General features: G+C 41.5%; 1 protein-coding gene across 6 annotated transcripts in view; it reads right to left on the bottom strand.

Moving 5' to 3' along the window:
• SFMBT2 (Scm like with four mbt domains 2) overlaps positions 1 to 15,513 on the bottom strand; it is a 177,521-nt gene that overhangs the window by 57,108 nt on the left and 104,900 nt on the right. For all 6 annotated transcript variants that reach the window (XM_025264501.3, XM_025264506.3, XM_025264500.3 and 3 more), the window contains 2 exons: positions 11,607 to 11,699; positions 10,256 to 10,403 (listed from right to left, as the gene is read on the bottom strand). In XM_025264501.3, the coding sequence (XP_025120286.3) occupies positions 10,256 to 10,403; positions 11,607 to 11,699 (241 nt within the window). The remainder of the gene's footprint in view (positions 1 to 10,255; positions 10,404 to 11,606; positions 11,700 to 15,513) is intronic.

Genomic DNA, 15,513 nt, shown 5'->3' with positions numbered 1-15,513 from the left:
CTGACCCTTGACCCTCCCCTGCCCACGGTCCATGGCAGAGCCTCTCCCCGCCCACCTTGCTCCTGAGACGTCCCTACAATGAGTGACAGTTCCTCAAGCAAGAAGATGAGACGTCTCAGAGTCCTAAGATGCTGGGAACTCTGCAGCTAGTTATGAAGACGCTCTGCACGTTCTTCCACGTGCCCTTCCCCCAGAGCTGCCCCTCCAGCCAGAGGGCTCTGGCACTAGAGGTTTCTGGAAGCATCCAAATCAACTTTCTTCTGACTATTCATAAACAAAACGAAATGTGTCTTAAGTAAGGTACTGCCGAGTTTCTTTACCATCAAGGTAATCTTCCACTTCGAGTATTTTCTCTGGGACTGTTTTGGATCAAATCCTTGCATGAATATATAAGAATGGAAGAATTTACTAAAAGACGCCTAAAAGCCGGTGAGAAGTCACTAAAAGCTGGTGAGACATCCCCTCACTTAACAAAAAGTACTGAACCAGGAAGGAGAACTAGATTAAGACCCAGTTCTAACGGGACTGGAATGAACCAAGGTCAGAGTAAATTAAGTCTTCTATACCTGACTTTCCCTACCTGCTAACCCACAAAAGGAAGAAACGATCGTCAAAGTCTCCTCGGGTGGTGGTTTAGTGGTTAAGTCGAGTCCAACTCTTGCCACCCCATGGACTGCAGCCCGCCAGTCACCCCACCCACTGGATTTTCCCAAGAATGCTGGAGTGGGTTGCCATTTCTTTCTCCAGGGGATCTTCTGAACCCAGGGACTGAGCCCGCACCTTCTGCACTGCGGGTGGACTCTTTACTGACTGAGCCACCAGAGAACCCCAAGTCTCCTCTAGCTGTAGCATTACCTGCCTCGGAGTCACTATTACTACTTATGACTGCCACTTAGGACACTCTCCCCTCCCTCTGTGGTGAATTTCCATCTCTTCTCCTAGAGAAGAGTGCAACGGGTTGAAGAGAGGTTACACAGCAAGACATTCCCCAGAAGAGCTCGCAGCCGAACAGCTGGAGACAAGCTGAGCCCTGCCACAGAAGGGCCCTGCTTGTTCAGGGCCAGGGCGGACTGGCTGTGTTAAAATCAAGATCTCCTTTCGTTCCATTTCTCTTCCCTGGACCTCTGCTGCACTCTGGGTTAGTTTGTGAGCAAAGGAAAATCTCATCAAGATCGTGGGATAAAGGGAGAAGGGAGAAATGGGGGGCGGGGGGAGCTATTATAAATGAATAGCAAACCATTTTCTGAAATAACGTCAAATTTAGGTATTCTGTTTGGTTAGCATCTTGTTCAGATAAAACTTTCCAACTTAACAGATCACCTCTACTCCTCGTACAGGCACTTTTACCTGGGTGTTTTATCACATTCATAACCACCAACTTCTAATGGATTTCAATCCTCTCCATAAACGCTGGACTCAAAGTTTCTTGGACCTGCATCAGTCCTTCTATACCCAGTTGCCAAGACTCTGTGGGGAGCGATTTTTATTCTACTAATTTCAGGATATATCCAAGTTTTGCTGGGTACCCGAGCAATAAGCCGTTATCCTGCCCCCAGAACTCCTTTCCTTGAACATTTGAACAGCTTCAACTTCTCCTCCTTCTCTTAAGAGACCTTCATTCACTGTCTCACTTGAAATTCTTCTCCTTTGGACTGATAATGAGCTCGCTTTGTAAGGCATTTTTGTGACAGCTCAGAAAATAACTGCTACATTAAAAAACAAACTGCTGTGGCTCTTATAATAGAGACAACAGGGGTCAATTATACTCATTAATCAACAAAGACAGAACAAGAAGTACTAAGGCTTAACTGCAGCCAGGAAAGCATGTTTTAAACCCAGGAGGGAGGAAAATAGCAGAGAGGAAAAGAAAATAAAAGGAAATCAAAACCCCCTGGGCTATTAAATTTTGCAATAAGCTCCCATCAGAGACTGTTGAACCTCCACCACTAGGGTTATTTAAGCTTTAATTAGTGTTTATTCTGTATGAAGTTCCAACTGTTACAGGTCCAGAAGGAAACGGGTCGATGACCCATTTCCTTATGATACAAATTAATTGACATAAAACAGCTCCACTTGCTAACATTTACTACTGGCTGTGCAAGTGGACAATTCTTCTGAAATAGAACTTAGCAGTAAAAACGTCCATGAACGTTGACACAACAATTTCATTTCTGGGAATGTAGCCCATAAAAACAAACCCCCTCAAACTTATAAAATGTGATTCATGAAGATGCAGTGGCATTATTAGTGATAATTCTGAGGATAAAAAAAATACTTTTATATCCAAAAACAGAAAATGATATGAAACTTAGCTGAGTCCGTGGAAATTCATGCAGGCATGAAAACTGAATCTAGTTTATTTAAAACAAAAAGTCATGAAAAAATGATTATTGTGAGTTTAGATGAAAAGACTGCTGTAATTATATACAGAATTATCACACTGACATTAAAATATGCAAAGAAAAGGACTAGAAGAAATGTAAGAAAAACTTACTAGGAAACATCAAAATCATTATCTGAGTGGTAGGACTTCTGGATACTTTTTCTTTTACCTCTTTGCGTTTTCTAAATTTTCACTCATGTTCATGAATTATTTCAATAATAAAAACATGTTGAAGGCACAGCATCTTTGCTCTATTTTAAAAGATAATCAAAGCACCAACCAATTCAGTAATACAATGTGTCAGCCTTCCACTTCTCCTTTACTAACAGAATCTGGACTGTATCCAATTACAAGAGAAAGTTACCTCTCTCACCACCGCAGGAAGTGAACCGTGACAACCCTGAGGCAATCATGGCGTCTTCTGTCCCTTGCCAGTGACTTGGGATGGGGGGGAAGGGCAAGGCTTTAAAAAAATATTTCTCTCTCTCAAAAAAAATTTTTTAAAGGGACCACAGTGGTAAAAGCTCCTATTCTGTGTTTTTTAAAAAGAGCAATCCCTGCCTTTGAAATCCACCACCTCCCTCCATATTTTTAGTTGACATTCATTTTCACAACCTTTCAAGCTGCCAATCTTGAAAATTTACACATTCATTTCCAATTTAATTAATCTGTTTTTACATTCATGGAATAGCGCAGAAAAAGAAAAAAGAAAAACAAGGAAAGATGGGGGAGGGAAACAAGTAAGTCCAGTTAGTATAAACACCAGCCTTATCCAAAGTCCTTATCTTTTAGAATAAATGTTGAGAAGTATTTAATGCATGGAAGGTCACAGTGTGACATGCACACTCCTAAGTCGGGAGTCAGGCTCAAAGTGTTATTCTGATTCATAAACAATGTTAGGAGATATAGATATGTCCCCAGGATGGAGTCTGATATCGTATAAACGTCAACTGTCAAAGGCGAAACTAGCTTAAGAATCTTAAAGAACAAAGTAAATTCAGGGATAAGTGAGCAAGAGGGATGCTTAGCTTGCAACAATCAGGAATGTTTTCAGATGTTAAAAATCCACCCAAAGAGTGGGGAGACCTGATGGCGACCGGGATGAGCACGGTCATGATGGTATCTAGTCAGATCTTGAGAATATGGACTGGATTCAATATGGACTGGATTCACGACAGATCACATGGGGGTGTGAAACAGAAGAGTCAAGGTCGACTGGGTCTCCAAAAATATCTACACTGCTCTATTTCATTGTTTAAAAAGCAGAATCAAATATGGAAAAATGGTAGCCCTCTTTTCAATCAAAGTGGGAGGTCCATGAGTGTGTTTATTATTGTCTGCCCCCATTGGAATGTCTGAAATAGGAGACGACAGTCAATGTCTGAGGAAAAGAGAATACCAACTGGGGTTCATCACCGTGTATCTTAACAATCATTGAAAAATACCTCTATTTCTTAAACTGTTTTCTGTGTCTACTAAGATGGCCAAATAGGAGAGACGAAGTGCAAAGATAATTGATTTACTTTAGCTTTTGCTTGCACATTTTACAGCAGAAATATACAGGCTTCCCATGCTCTGCAAAGATCCCCTGGGGGGTGTGATTCTGTGCCTAACCTTGGATGTTATGTACGAAGGAGGTTAATGAAATGATTTAAACACAGCAAGTCACGGTTGATAACCTATATGCATTTTTGCCTTCTTGATTTATTTATTTGTTTGATCCCCTTTCAAAGTGCCTATGACAATGAATCTGTTTGTTGGGCTGCAACGAATGCAGTAAAATTGCCAAGATTCTGTCCTTTGCTTACCAAGAAAGCACCTGCTCAAATGGAGACAACACTAAAAAATTTCGATCCATTCTAGCTTAGACTATTTGTATCTGGAATCTGGCGACAGATTTTTTTAAATAGGAATGGAGTCAAAACAATGTGAGTAGGGACGTATGTTGTCTGCACATCTCCTGTGTCACCAGGTGTCTTGTTTCATAAGCTGTTTCACACTGGGGAATGAGTACATTACTCTCTTTTGGGATTCAGACCTGTTGGAATTCAATGCAGTGTTTATGGTTCTAACAGAAATCTAAACAATGTAATGCTTTCATGGAAAACATACCTACAAGAAAACATATGAACTCGTTTTCAATGTGTATTATAAATCTTGGGCTTCCATGGTAAAGAATCAGCAGTAAAGAATCTGCCTGCCAATGCAGGAGATGGGAGTTCGATCCCTGGGTCAGGAAGATCCCCTGGAGAAGCAAACGGCAACCCACTCCACTATTCTTGCCCGGGAAATCCCGCAGACAGAGGAGCCTGGTGGGCTGCTACAGCCCATGGGGTTGCAAAAGAGCGACTAAACACGACAACAAAAATAATAAATCCTACACACTCTCAGAATTCAAGTTAAAAACAACAAACTTTCATACATTATTAAAGCAAATAAGGGTGCTGGAAAGCATCCGACAGCATGATTGCCAGATCAGGTGCTGATGTATAAGGCACGTAACAAGTCATCTCAAGCAACCATAAAATCACCACTACCGAGACCACCAGCATCTCTCAATTTTAATTCACTTTAATTAAAAAAATAAAAATACTTTACTATTTTTTACTATATTTACTACATATATGACACATGTAAATACATAGTCAATATGGTGTCCCCAAGTGGTGTTAAGTGTTAGTCACTCAGTCATGTCCAACTCTTTGTGACCCCAAGGACTGTAGCCTGCCAGGCTCCTCTGTCCATGGAAGCCCCAAGTGGTAAGAGAGTTCAATAATTAAAGCTGTATCTTTGTTATAACTGCAAACATTTGGAACTTTATTCCCTAGAGCTGAAATTCTCCAAATGCTTTGACACAAAAGACCATTCCAGTCAGGGGAAAGTCATGGTCCACTGACATCGCTCAGCCCTGCAGAAGGCCACCAAAATGCCCTCAAATTACTGAGAAGGGCAGATTTTTACAAAGTATCAGGGAGAGAAAACAGCAATAAAGGGTGGTTATACAGAAAACACAATCAACTTGGGATCTTAAGAATGGGAGGTTTTATGCCAAGTTCAGCCCCAGGACTTAAAAAAAACCTTAAAAAACCATTTAACACAACTAAACTTCAATTTCCCCACATATATAATGATTGGAGGTGATCAGATAATCTCTAATACCACTTTCAGTTATAAAAACCCTTTTATAATAATACATGATCATTTTTTAATAAATAAAACATTCATGTAGAGCAAATAGAAAACAAAAAAATAAAAAGACTTAAAAACCATTCTGTTAAAAGTCTAGTTCCTAGCTGCCCTGGTCGCCACCTCCATACCCTACGCTCCCAAATACAAGTCATCATTTTCATTAATTTCTTATGTAATCTTCCAGACTCTCTTTACAAGAATATGTGCAAACATAAATACACATCCTGGGACTTCCCTGGTGATCCAGTGGTTAAGAATCCACCTTCTAATGCAGGCGAATGTGGACTCAACTATGATCTTGCATGCCACAGAGCAACTAGACCCATGCTACACAACCAGAGGAAAACCTGCTCACTGCAAACAAGACCCAACACAGCAATACATAAAGAAACATTAAAATATACACCCTTACTAGCCTCTTTTCTAGCAAAAAAGGTGTGGTACTATAACCCATTGATCGGCCCACTCACAGCACACCCTGTAGAGCATCTCATGTCAATACGAAGAGATCTGCCTCATTCTTTTCAACAGCTGTGAAGTTTTCACTATATAAAAATCTAAAATCGAGTTAACCAACCCCACCCAGGGAGACACTTGGATTTTCCCAAGTCTTTTGCTATTACACATCATGCTGCAAAAATAACCAAACTTTTATGCATATTATCAGTACATTATAAGTTTAAGAGAAATTCCCAGAAGTGGAAGTGCTAAGTCAACAGCTAAATGCATCTGTAATCTTGCATACAGTTGGCACCTACCTGCATTCCTGCCAGCAAGTCTGAGAGAACCTGTCCCTCTATACTCCATCAAAACAGACCCACTTCTTCCTTTCTCTTTTGGCTATCCACCTCCTCTGAGAAATCCGTGCCATCTCAGTATGACTTTACTGGGCATTTCTCTTCTTATGATGAGTTCACATAAAAGGCATGATTCTATTATCATGAAGTATCTACTCGTATTTATAAATCTATGTAAGTTTTTGCTTTTCTTCTTACTGGATTATATGTAAAAGCTCTACCATCTCAAGACCTACAGCCAAAAGACAACGCCTGAAGATTACCTCAGATATGCAGATGACACCACCCTTATGGCAGAAAGTGAAGAGGAACTAAAAAGCCTCTTGATGAAAGTGAAAGAGGAGAGTAAAAAAGTTGGCTTAAAGCTCAACATTCAGAAAACCAAGATCATGGCAGCTGGTCCCATCACTTCACGGCAAATAGATGGGGAAACAGTGGAAACAGTGTCAGACTTTATTTTCTTGGGCTCCAAAATCACTGCAGATGGTGACTGCAGCCATGAAATTAAAAGACGCTTACTCCTTGGAAGGAAAGTTATGACCAACCTAGATAGCATATTCAAAAGCAGAGACATTACTTTGCCAACAAAGGTCCATCCAGTCAAGGGTATGGTTTTTCCAGTGGTCGTGTATGGATGTGAGAGTTGGACTGTGAAGAAAGCTGAGTGCCAAAGAATCGATGCTTTTGACCTGTGGTGTTGGAGAAGACTCTTGAGAGTCCCTTGGACAGCAAGGAAATCCAACCAGTCCATCCTAAAGGAAATCAGTCCTGGGTGTTCATTTAGTCCTGGGTGTTCATTGGAGGGACTGAGGCTAAAGCTGAAACTCCAATACTTTGGCCACCTCATGCGAAGAGTTGACTCATTGGAAAAGACCCTGATGCTGGGAGGGATTGGGGGCAGGAGGAGAAAGGGACGACAGAGGATGAGATGGCTGGATGGCATCACTGACTCGATGGACCTGAGTTTGAGTGAACTCCGGGAGTTGGTGATGGACAGGGAGGCCTGGTGTGCTGTGATTCATGGGGTCGCAAAGAGTTGGACAAGACTGAACTAAACTGAAAGATTACTGAAGGATCACTTCTTGCTTTAAGGGTTTAAAAAATGATTATCACTGAGACTTTCTTATTGGAAGATACTAATCACCATTACTCAGTATATTTTACAAATGATACATAATACCAACATTCCTCCTAGAAAAGATATACTTCAATTTCAACAGTGGAAAGAACTGTCTGGAAGACAACATTAAGACAATTTCATTTTACCAAATATCACAAATACGTAGGTGACAGAGAAGTGATAATAATGGCTGAACTGTAGGTATAAAAAGCTTAAGATATAAAAAGTATTTAATATTATGAAAAAATTTGTACCATCATTTCACTGCACATTTAAGAGTTCAACCATATTAATATAAAACAATTTTCTTAATAACATAAAATGCAATTATCAAAATAGGCACATCCATTTTACTAGTAAAGCTCCAAGCTATGTGAATAACCTCTTTTTGGAAACATATTTAAAAATTCTCAAGACCCTGGTAAATGTTAAACCTCTACCATCCATTAATCAAACATCCAAAATGCAGATATAAATGTTTTTCCTATTTTTTTAAACTATGTGAGGAAATACCCAACTCATTTTTTTTTAAATTCTTAAATAGATCCTATTTTTCTGGGAACAAACTCAGAATTTGTCAAGTCCAACCAAGCAACATTTTAGATATCTGTGACATTTTTCTTCAATGACAAGAGACTCATCTGCACACACACTTTGATTAGAAGTTGGGAAGAAACAAAGATGGCCAGAGGGCTTTCCAACTCTACAATTGGCCAGCTGCTGACATTCCACAGAAGGAAAAGACTTCTCTTGCCTGAACCAGCAGATGGTTCATAACATAGAACTTGGGCTTCCCAGGTAGTAATAGTGGTAAAAAACCCGCCTGCCAATGCAGAAGATGTAAGAGATGCAGGTTCGATCCCTGAGTCAGGAAGATCTCCTGGAGGAAGACATGGCAACCCACTCCAGTATCCTTGCCTAGAAAATCCCCATGGAGAGAGGAACCTGGTGGGCTGCAGTCCATAGGGTAGCAAAGTCAGACACGACTGAAGCAACTTAGCATGCCCACACACAGCATAGAACTTGTACTGTCAAGTAAAGAATTATAAGAACACTGGGTTTGTATCACGTCTTTGATTCTATACAGCAGAGGTTCCCAACCTTTTTGGCACCAGGGGCTGGTTTCATGGAAGACAATTTTTCCATGAACCAGGGGTGGGGGAATGGTTTCTGGGTGATTCAAGTGAATTACATTTATTGTGCACTTTATTTCTATTATCATTACATCAGCTCCACCTCGGATCATCAGGCATCAGATCCCGGCGGTCAGGGATGCCTGCTATAGAATATCTGTGGAGTACCAGGGGTGCCCCCATTTACCAGTCTTGAAAACTGAGGCACAGTGATTTGTAGAGTCATCCACAGGCACCCAAATGGACACAAAAACAGAGGCCACGTGATCCTCATCTTCAGCACCCATAACTAAGCAAAGAATCAGGAGCCCGGCCGCCTGTCCTGTTACTAAGCGTGGGGTCCTGGGCAGGTTACATAAACTCCCTGGAACTAAGTCTCCTTGTAGGGAAATCCTCATTTTGAGGACTCAATGAATTTGGCACTGGAAACAGGGGAAGCAGTGTTTTGGAGAAACATTATGATCAGGCTGAATTCCATTACTGCAGAACTTTAATGAGAAGCAGCAAGGGCCGAGATGGAAACAACTCAAAAGCATCTCTTCCGTGGGGCTGACACTGGAGGACGAGTTAGGATAAAAGCCCAGCAAAGTACAGTCATTTCACAGTAAGTCCAGTGCAACACAACTGATGTCCATATAACCCAATCTCCGGAGATCTGCAGAGATGAGCACAAAGGCCCTGCTTTATCTGAGATGATCTGTCAAAACCTCCCCGGAACTTTAGTTCTCTATTCTTGTTTTTTTCTCTTCCTTCATTCCCTTTCTTTTCCTATCCATCTTCTCACCTTTCATCTCTCTGCATCTTCCCTGGATAAGCCTGAGAACTACAAGGACAAGAAATCACATCTGTGAAGTACAGCACGGTCCTCACCGATACTATGGTTTATGGATCTCAATTTAAGAGGACTGGAACGCAAGCTGGTTCCCAACTTAATTACTGTCATGTCTTATGGAAACAAAGTGCTGAAAATCTGAGAGCAACTGGGCTCTGGGGGAAAGTCAACTTATTGGAAATACCGTTTTAAAGAAATGTTTCGTTAGCAGGTTGCTGCCTTTTTAAAGCCACAGCTCAGACACGTTCAAGTTTTTAATCCCAATCACTTGGCAATTCTGTACCCTCTCAACACACAGCAGAAACACAGCTGCCAATCATACAGTAACAGAAGGGTAGCAATGTTTCACAGAGGAGCCCAGGGTCACATACCTCCCCAGGGGATGGAGCTGTGTGTGTGTGTACACATGTGTGTGCTAAGTCACTTCAGCCGTGTCCAACTCTGTGAGACCCCATCGATTGTAGCCCGCCAGGCTCCTCTGTCCACGGGATTCTCCAAGAAAGAGTACTGGAGTGGGTTGCCACGTACTCCTCCAGGGCATCTTCCTGACCCGGGTATCAAACCTGCATCTCTTCTGTGTCCTGCATTGGCAGGTGGGTTCCTTACCGCTAGCACCACCTGGGGAGCCCCAAGGAGCTGTAACAGACCCTACGTCAAGCTAACCAAGAAACACACTGTTTTCCCACTGCATCCGAAATGTTTATGGCATAAACGTCTCCACATCAACAAAGGCATCACTTTGGTGACAATACGAGTCCTCCTGAACCACCCAAACGCTGTCAATTTTCACAAAACACAAACCTTTGGGAGGGGTGAGATTGACTCCGTTTTTAAGGCACCACTGTACTGGTAAAATCCCCAAAGAGTCCGCATGGCACAACATCGAGAGTTTACTAGGCTCTGGTCTGAGGTCATCAATAGTCACTTGAAAAAAATGATTGTTAAAAACCTGAAAGAAAAGACAACAGCGCCCAGGGTTAATTCCTTGAGATGAACAAATAATGCTCCGAAAGAAGACCGGCACAGCTTTCAAATGAAGTAAATGTACTTCATCCCAATGGTTGCAGCAGTAACTGCCGCTTCAGTATATATTCTTAAAGTGGTCCAATCGTGAAAAAGTTTAAGTTGATCATTTCAGTCATACTAATGGAACTAAAACACACACTGGCTAGAATCTAAATGTGCTGGATTCTTCCACCATTTATAAAATGATATAAATAGTGGATAAGCTCAGTCCCTCAGTCATGTCTGACTCTTTTGTGACATCATCGATTGCAGCCTGCCAGGCTTCTCTGTCCGTGGAATTTCCCGGGCAAGAACACTGGAGTGGGTTGACATTTCTTCCTCCAATAAATAGTATGTGTGTGTGTGTATATATATGTATGTATACGTGTGTGTGTATTTAAAGTAGAAACACATACTTTAGATGTTACGATAGGTGAGTTCACTGAGACTTCTTTGATGGGGAAGGGAAGTTATAATCTTAAAAGACTATCAGTTTGTTAATAAAAATGTCTTTACATGAAATGGTACTTTCATTTTAAATCTGTGAATTGTAGATGTATGACTTTTCCTTTAATCAGTGAAAGCAGAAGAGAGAAAGGAAGCCAAGTGTTCTCTGCCCCCTCACTCTAGAAACAGGACTTTGCTTATCACCATTTTCAAGTATTTTCAAAATAGATCACATGGGCTATAATCAGTGTAGCAGGAGGAGCCCAATTATTAGTACAAAGACTATGTATGCAAACTTATCAGCAGTTCTTTTCATGAGCACAGACAAATGGTAAGCTCAGTGTCATGTGGTTAATAAGAGAAGGTGGCACATATTCAGTGGCTGAGTTCACTGCTATAAACTCAGTTTCTCGTCGGCATCTCCTCCAAGTCACTGTAGGACACAAGCGTCTGCATTCTGTACTATCAGAGGACAAGTGATGTTCACCCACCCGTTACAAGAGGAGGCACCTGATCAAACTCGCTCCATGATGTAAGTGACCAAGACGGGAGCTTAAGACAGGGCTGGGCTGCAGAGGAAGCCCTCTTTCCTGGGTTTACTTGGCATCGAGCCTATTCCCTCGGGTTGGCTTGGAATAGAAAGACTTAGGATGTGATCCACTCCAGAGGTGGAGGTCAGGAGCAGGGGAGGGATGCTCACCTTGGTCACGGATGCAGGGCAAATGTGACTCATGTTCACGGTCTCTAGCTTCATCCCAACTGTGAAGAAATGGCTTCTCAAATCTGCATGGTCCTGCAAGGAAAAGACTGAAACTGTTACAAAGACCTTGTATTGTAAATTAACTCAGTAACTGTCCGGATGCTTCCTTTGAATGTTTTAGTGGGTGACCTACAACAGACTGAAATAATTAACCCTCTTCAGCCTCTAATTATGACAAGATATCATGCGTTTAGGGCTTCCCTGGGGGCTCAGACGGTAAAGAACCCGCCTGTAATGTGTGAGACCTGCGTTTGATCCCTGAGTTGGGAAGATCCCCTGGAGAAGGGAGTGGCAACCCACTCCAGTATTCTTGCCTGGAGAACTCCACGGACAGAGGAGCCTGGAGGGCGACAGTCCATGCGGTTGCAAAGAGTCGGACGCGACTGAGACTTTAGCTTCACTTCATTGTGTATTTAATTATTTTCTGCAGTCTTAATTGCTTTTCCAAGGGAGAAACAAGCCTTGGTGGCCATGCTCAAATTTGTACTACACAATAAAAAAAAAAAAAAACAAAAAAACACCACATGGCTTTGATTTTCCTATCATGGACAGACGTGCAGCTCAGTAATGGAAGCAACCAGTCATCTAAAACACAGCAGCGGCAGCCTCAGAAAAGGTGGCCTCTTGCTACTGGAGTTACTTCGAAGGCTTTGGGGAGGATCAGGTGGGGGGATACAGCTTGTCTTCTCTGCATTCAGGGTATCAGCGATGGGTACTGATACTGGTCCTTGGACATGTGGAGACAACACATCCCGAAACAGCCCAGCACCCAATCAGAACCTGCCTCCTGCTCTATAAAGATGAGCTACATCCCCCACTTAATAGGTGCCTGGCAGTTTTATAGACAATTCACCAAAGCCTTGTGTGTGTGAGCAGAGGCTTCCTGTCTTCTCAAGAAAACACATTTTCAGTAACTGCTTCAGCTACCCAGCAACAGATGAGGCTGGTGGGACTCTGGCCATCAGGATTTATCTTGCCGAGATGGAGGTCACCTCGTAACTCACGGTCTTTATAAACAGCAGTGGATAAATAAATGTCTTTGCAGCATGTCCCTGAGGAAATAAGAGCTGCAAGTAAATCCTGCTGTTTCTAAATACATCAATTGGGTGTGAGAAGTACAAACGCAGCTGGGGATCTATGACTTCCTTTGATCTGCCAATGAAAAGTGGATTTTAAAAAATTTTTATTGAAGTATAGTTGATTTACAATGCTGTGTTAGTCTCAGGTGTACAGCAAAGTGATTCAGTTACATACAAATATATGTGAATTCTTTTTCAGATTCTTTTCCATTACAGATTATTACAAGAAATTGAATATTGTTCCTGGTGCTATATAGTAGGTCCTTGTTATCTATCTAGTTTATATACAGTAGTGTGTATATTTTAATCCCAAATGTCTAATTTGTCCCAGACTCTCCGTGTGACCTTGACCACTGACCTGAAGTCTTCAGCCAATTTCACATCCATCCCTGTCTCGGCTCCAAGCCCCACCAGAAGGTTGCTCAATCACAACTCCCAATGCTGGGGTGGAAACCCTTTAATGCACAGGAACCCTACACTAATAACTGTCCCTTACCTGCTCCAATAGTTTGGCCACTTGATATGAAGACCTGACTCTTTGGAAAAGACCCTGATGCTGGGAAAGATTGAGGACAGGAGGAGAAGGGGGTAGCAGAGGATGAGATAGTTAGATAGCATTACGGACTCAGTGGACATGAGTTTAAGCAAACTCTGGGAGAGATTAAGAACAGGGAAGGCTGGCATGCTGCAGTCCATGAGATCGCTAAGAGTTGGACATGACTTGGCATCGGAACAACCGCAACAACCTGCTGCCCTATTTTACTCACAGGTGTCTAGAGGGACCTGCTGCTCCTTAGAAATAAAGCATTAAGTCTTGGACAGAAATGTGGTCCAGACAACCTTCTCTCTCCAAGGCTGTGGACTCTATAATAAATCCTTATTGTTAATGATTTCAGTGCCTCCTGAATTAAACTGTGCATCTAGGTAAAGAGGGGATCACTCTGTGTACATACCACCCTCTCATCTTTCTAGAGTCCCTGCGCGCCTCTGTGAACCTCTGAACATCTTCCCCTCTGTTCATACTTAAGAAATATCACCACATCAAAACCATAGGTAGTCACATGTGGGATGAAAATAAAATATTAATGACATGAACATTTTTAAACAATTAAAATACTGTTAGCAACACTTTGTCTTGATGACAATAAAATACTTTAAAATAAAGTTTAGTGAACAAAGGTTGAGAAACAAGTTTTCCTTTGTGAATCACAACTTAGGTTTCCTACACTTCAATTTTTTCTACTAGGATTCAGTTGCAAGCACACAAATTTCTTACTCGTGGAAATCTATCTGGTTTTGTTCCAACCTATGTGAAAACTCTTGAGCTTTCTTCTTTAAAATACTGCAAAAAAAAAAAAAAAAAAGAAAGAAAGAAACTGAATATTTTGAGGGGTTATTTGCAACCATAAGCAGGTCATTTATATTCTGGTCTCAAATATCCATGTCAATTGGTCACAGCAAACACCCACTTCCAACAATACAAGAGAAAAGTCTACACATGGACATCACCAGATGGTCTATACTGAAATCAGATTGATCATATTCTTTGCAGCCAAAGACGGAGAAGCTCTACAAAGTGAGCAAAAACAAGACCAGGAGCTGACTGTGGCTCAGATCATGAGTTCCTTATTGCCAAATTCAGACTTAAATTGAAGAATATAAAGAAAACCACCAGATCTTTCAGGCATGAACTAAATCAAATTTCTTACAATTATGCAGTGGAAGTGAGAAATAGATTCAAGGGATTAGATCTGATAAGAGTGCCTGAAGAACTATGGACGGATGCTCGGGACACTGTACAGGAGAAAGGGATTGAAACCATCCCCAAGGAAAAAAAATGTGAAAAAGCAAAAAATGGCTGTCTCAGGAGGCCTTACAAATAGCTGTGAAAAGAAGAGAGGCAAAAACCAAAGGAGAAAAGGAAAGATCAACCCATTTGAATGGAGTTCCAAGAATAGCAAGGAGAGATAAGAAAGCCTTCCTTATAATCAGTGCAGAGAAATAGAAGAAAACAATAGAACGGGAAGGACTAGAGATCTCTTCAAGAAAATGAGAGATACCAAGGGAACATTTCATGCAAAGATGGGCACAATAAAGGACAGAAATGGTTTGAATCTAACAGATGCAGATGAGATTAAGAAGAGGTGGAAAGAATTATACAAAAAGATCTTCATGACCCAGATAACCACGATGGTGTGATCACTGACCTAGAGCCAGACATCCTGGAATGTGAAGTCAACTGTGCTTTAGGAAGCATCACTATGAACAAAGCTAGTGGAGGTGAAGGAATTCCACTTGAGCTATTTCAAAACCTAAAAGATGATGCTGTTAAAGTGCTGCACTTAATATGCCAGCCAATTTGGAAAACTCAGCAGTGGCCACAGAACTGGAAAAGGTCAGTTTTCATTCCAATCCCAAAGAAAGGCAATGCCAAAGAATGTTCAAACTACCGCACAATTGCACTCATCTCACACGCAAGTAATGTTCAAAATTCTCCAAGTCAGGCTTCAACAATACATGAACCGTGAACTTCCAGATGTTCAAGCTGGATTTAGAAAGGCTGAGGAACCTTAGATCAAATTGCCAACATCCACTGGATCATCGAAAAAGCAAGGGAGTTGTAGAAGAACATCTATTTCTGCTTTATTGACTATGCCAAAGACTTTGATTGTGTGGATCACAATAAACTGTGGAAAATTCTGAAAGAGATGGGAATACCAGATCACCTAAGCTGCCTCCTGAGAAATCAGGAGTTAGAAGTGGACATG

This window comes from Bubalus bubalis, chromosome 14 (assembly GCF_019923935.1).
Source record: "Bubalus bubalis isolate 160015118507 breed Murrah chromosome 14, NDDB_SH_1, whole genome shotgun sequence".
Taxonomy (NCBI): Eukaryota; Metazoa; Chordata; class Mammalia; order Artiodactyla; family Bovidae; genus Bubalus; species Bubalus bubalis.
The sequence above is the reverse complement of the archived record's forward strand: the minus strand, read 5'-3'. Positions and strand labels throughout refer to the sequence as shown.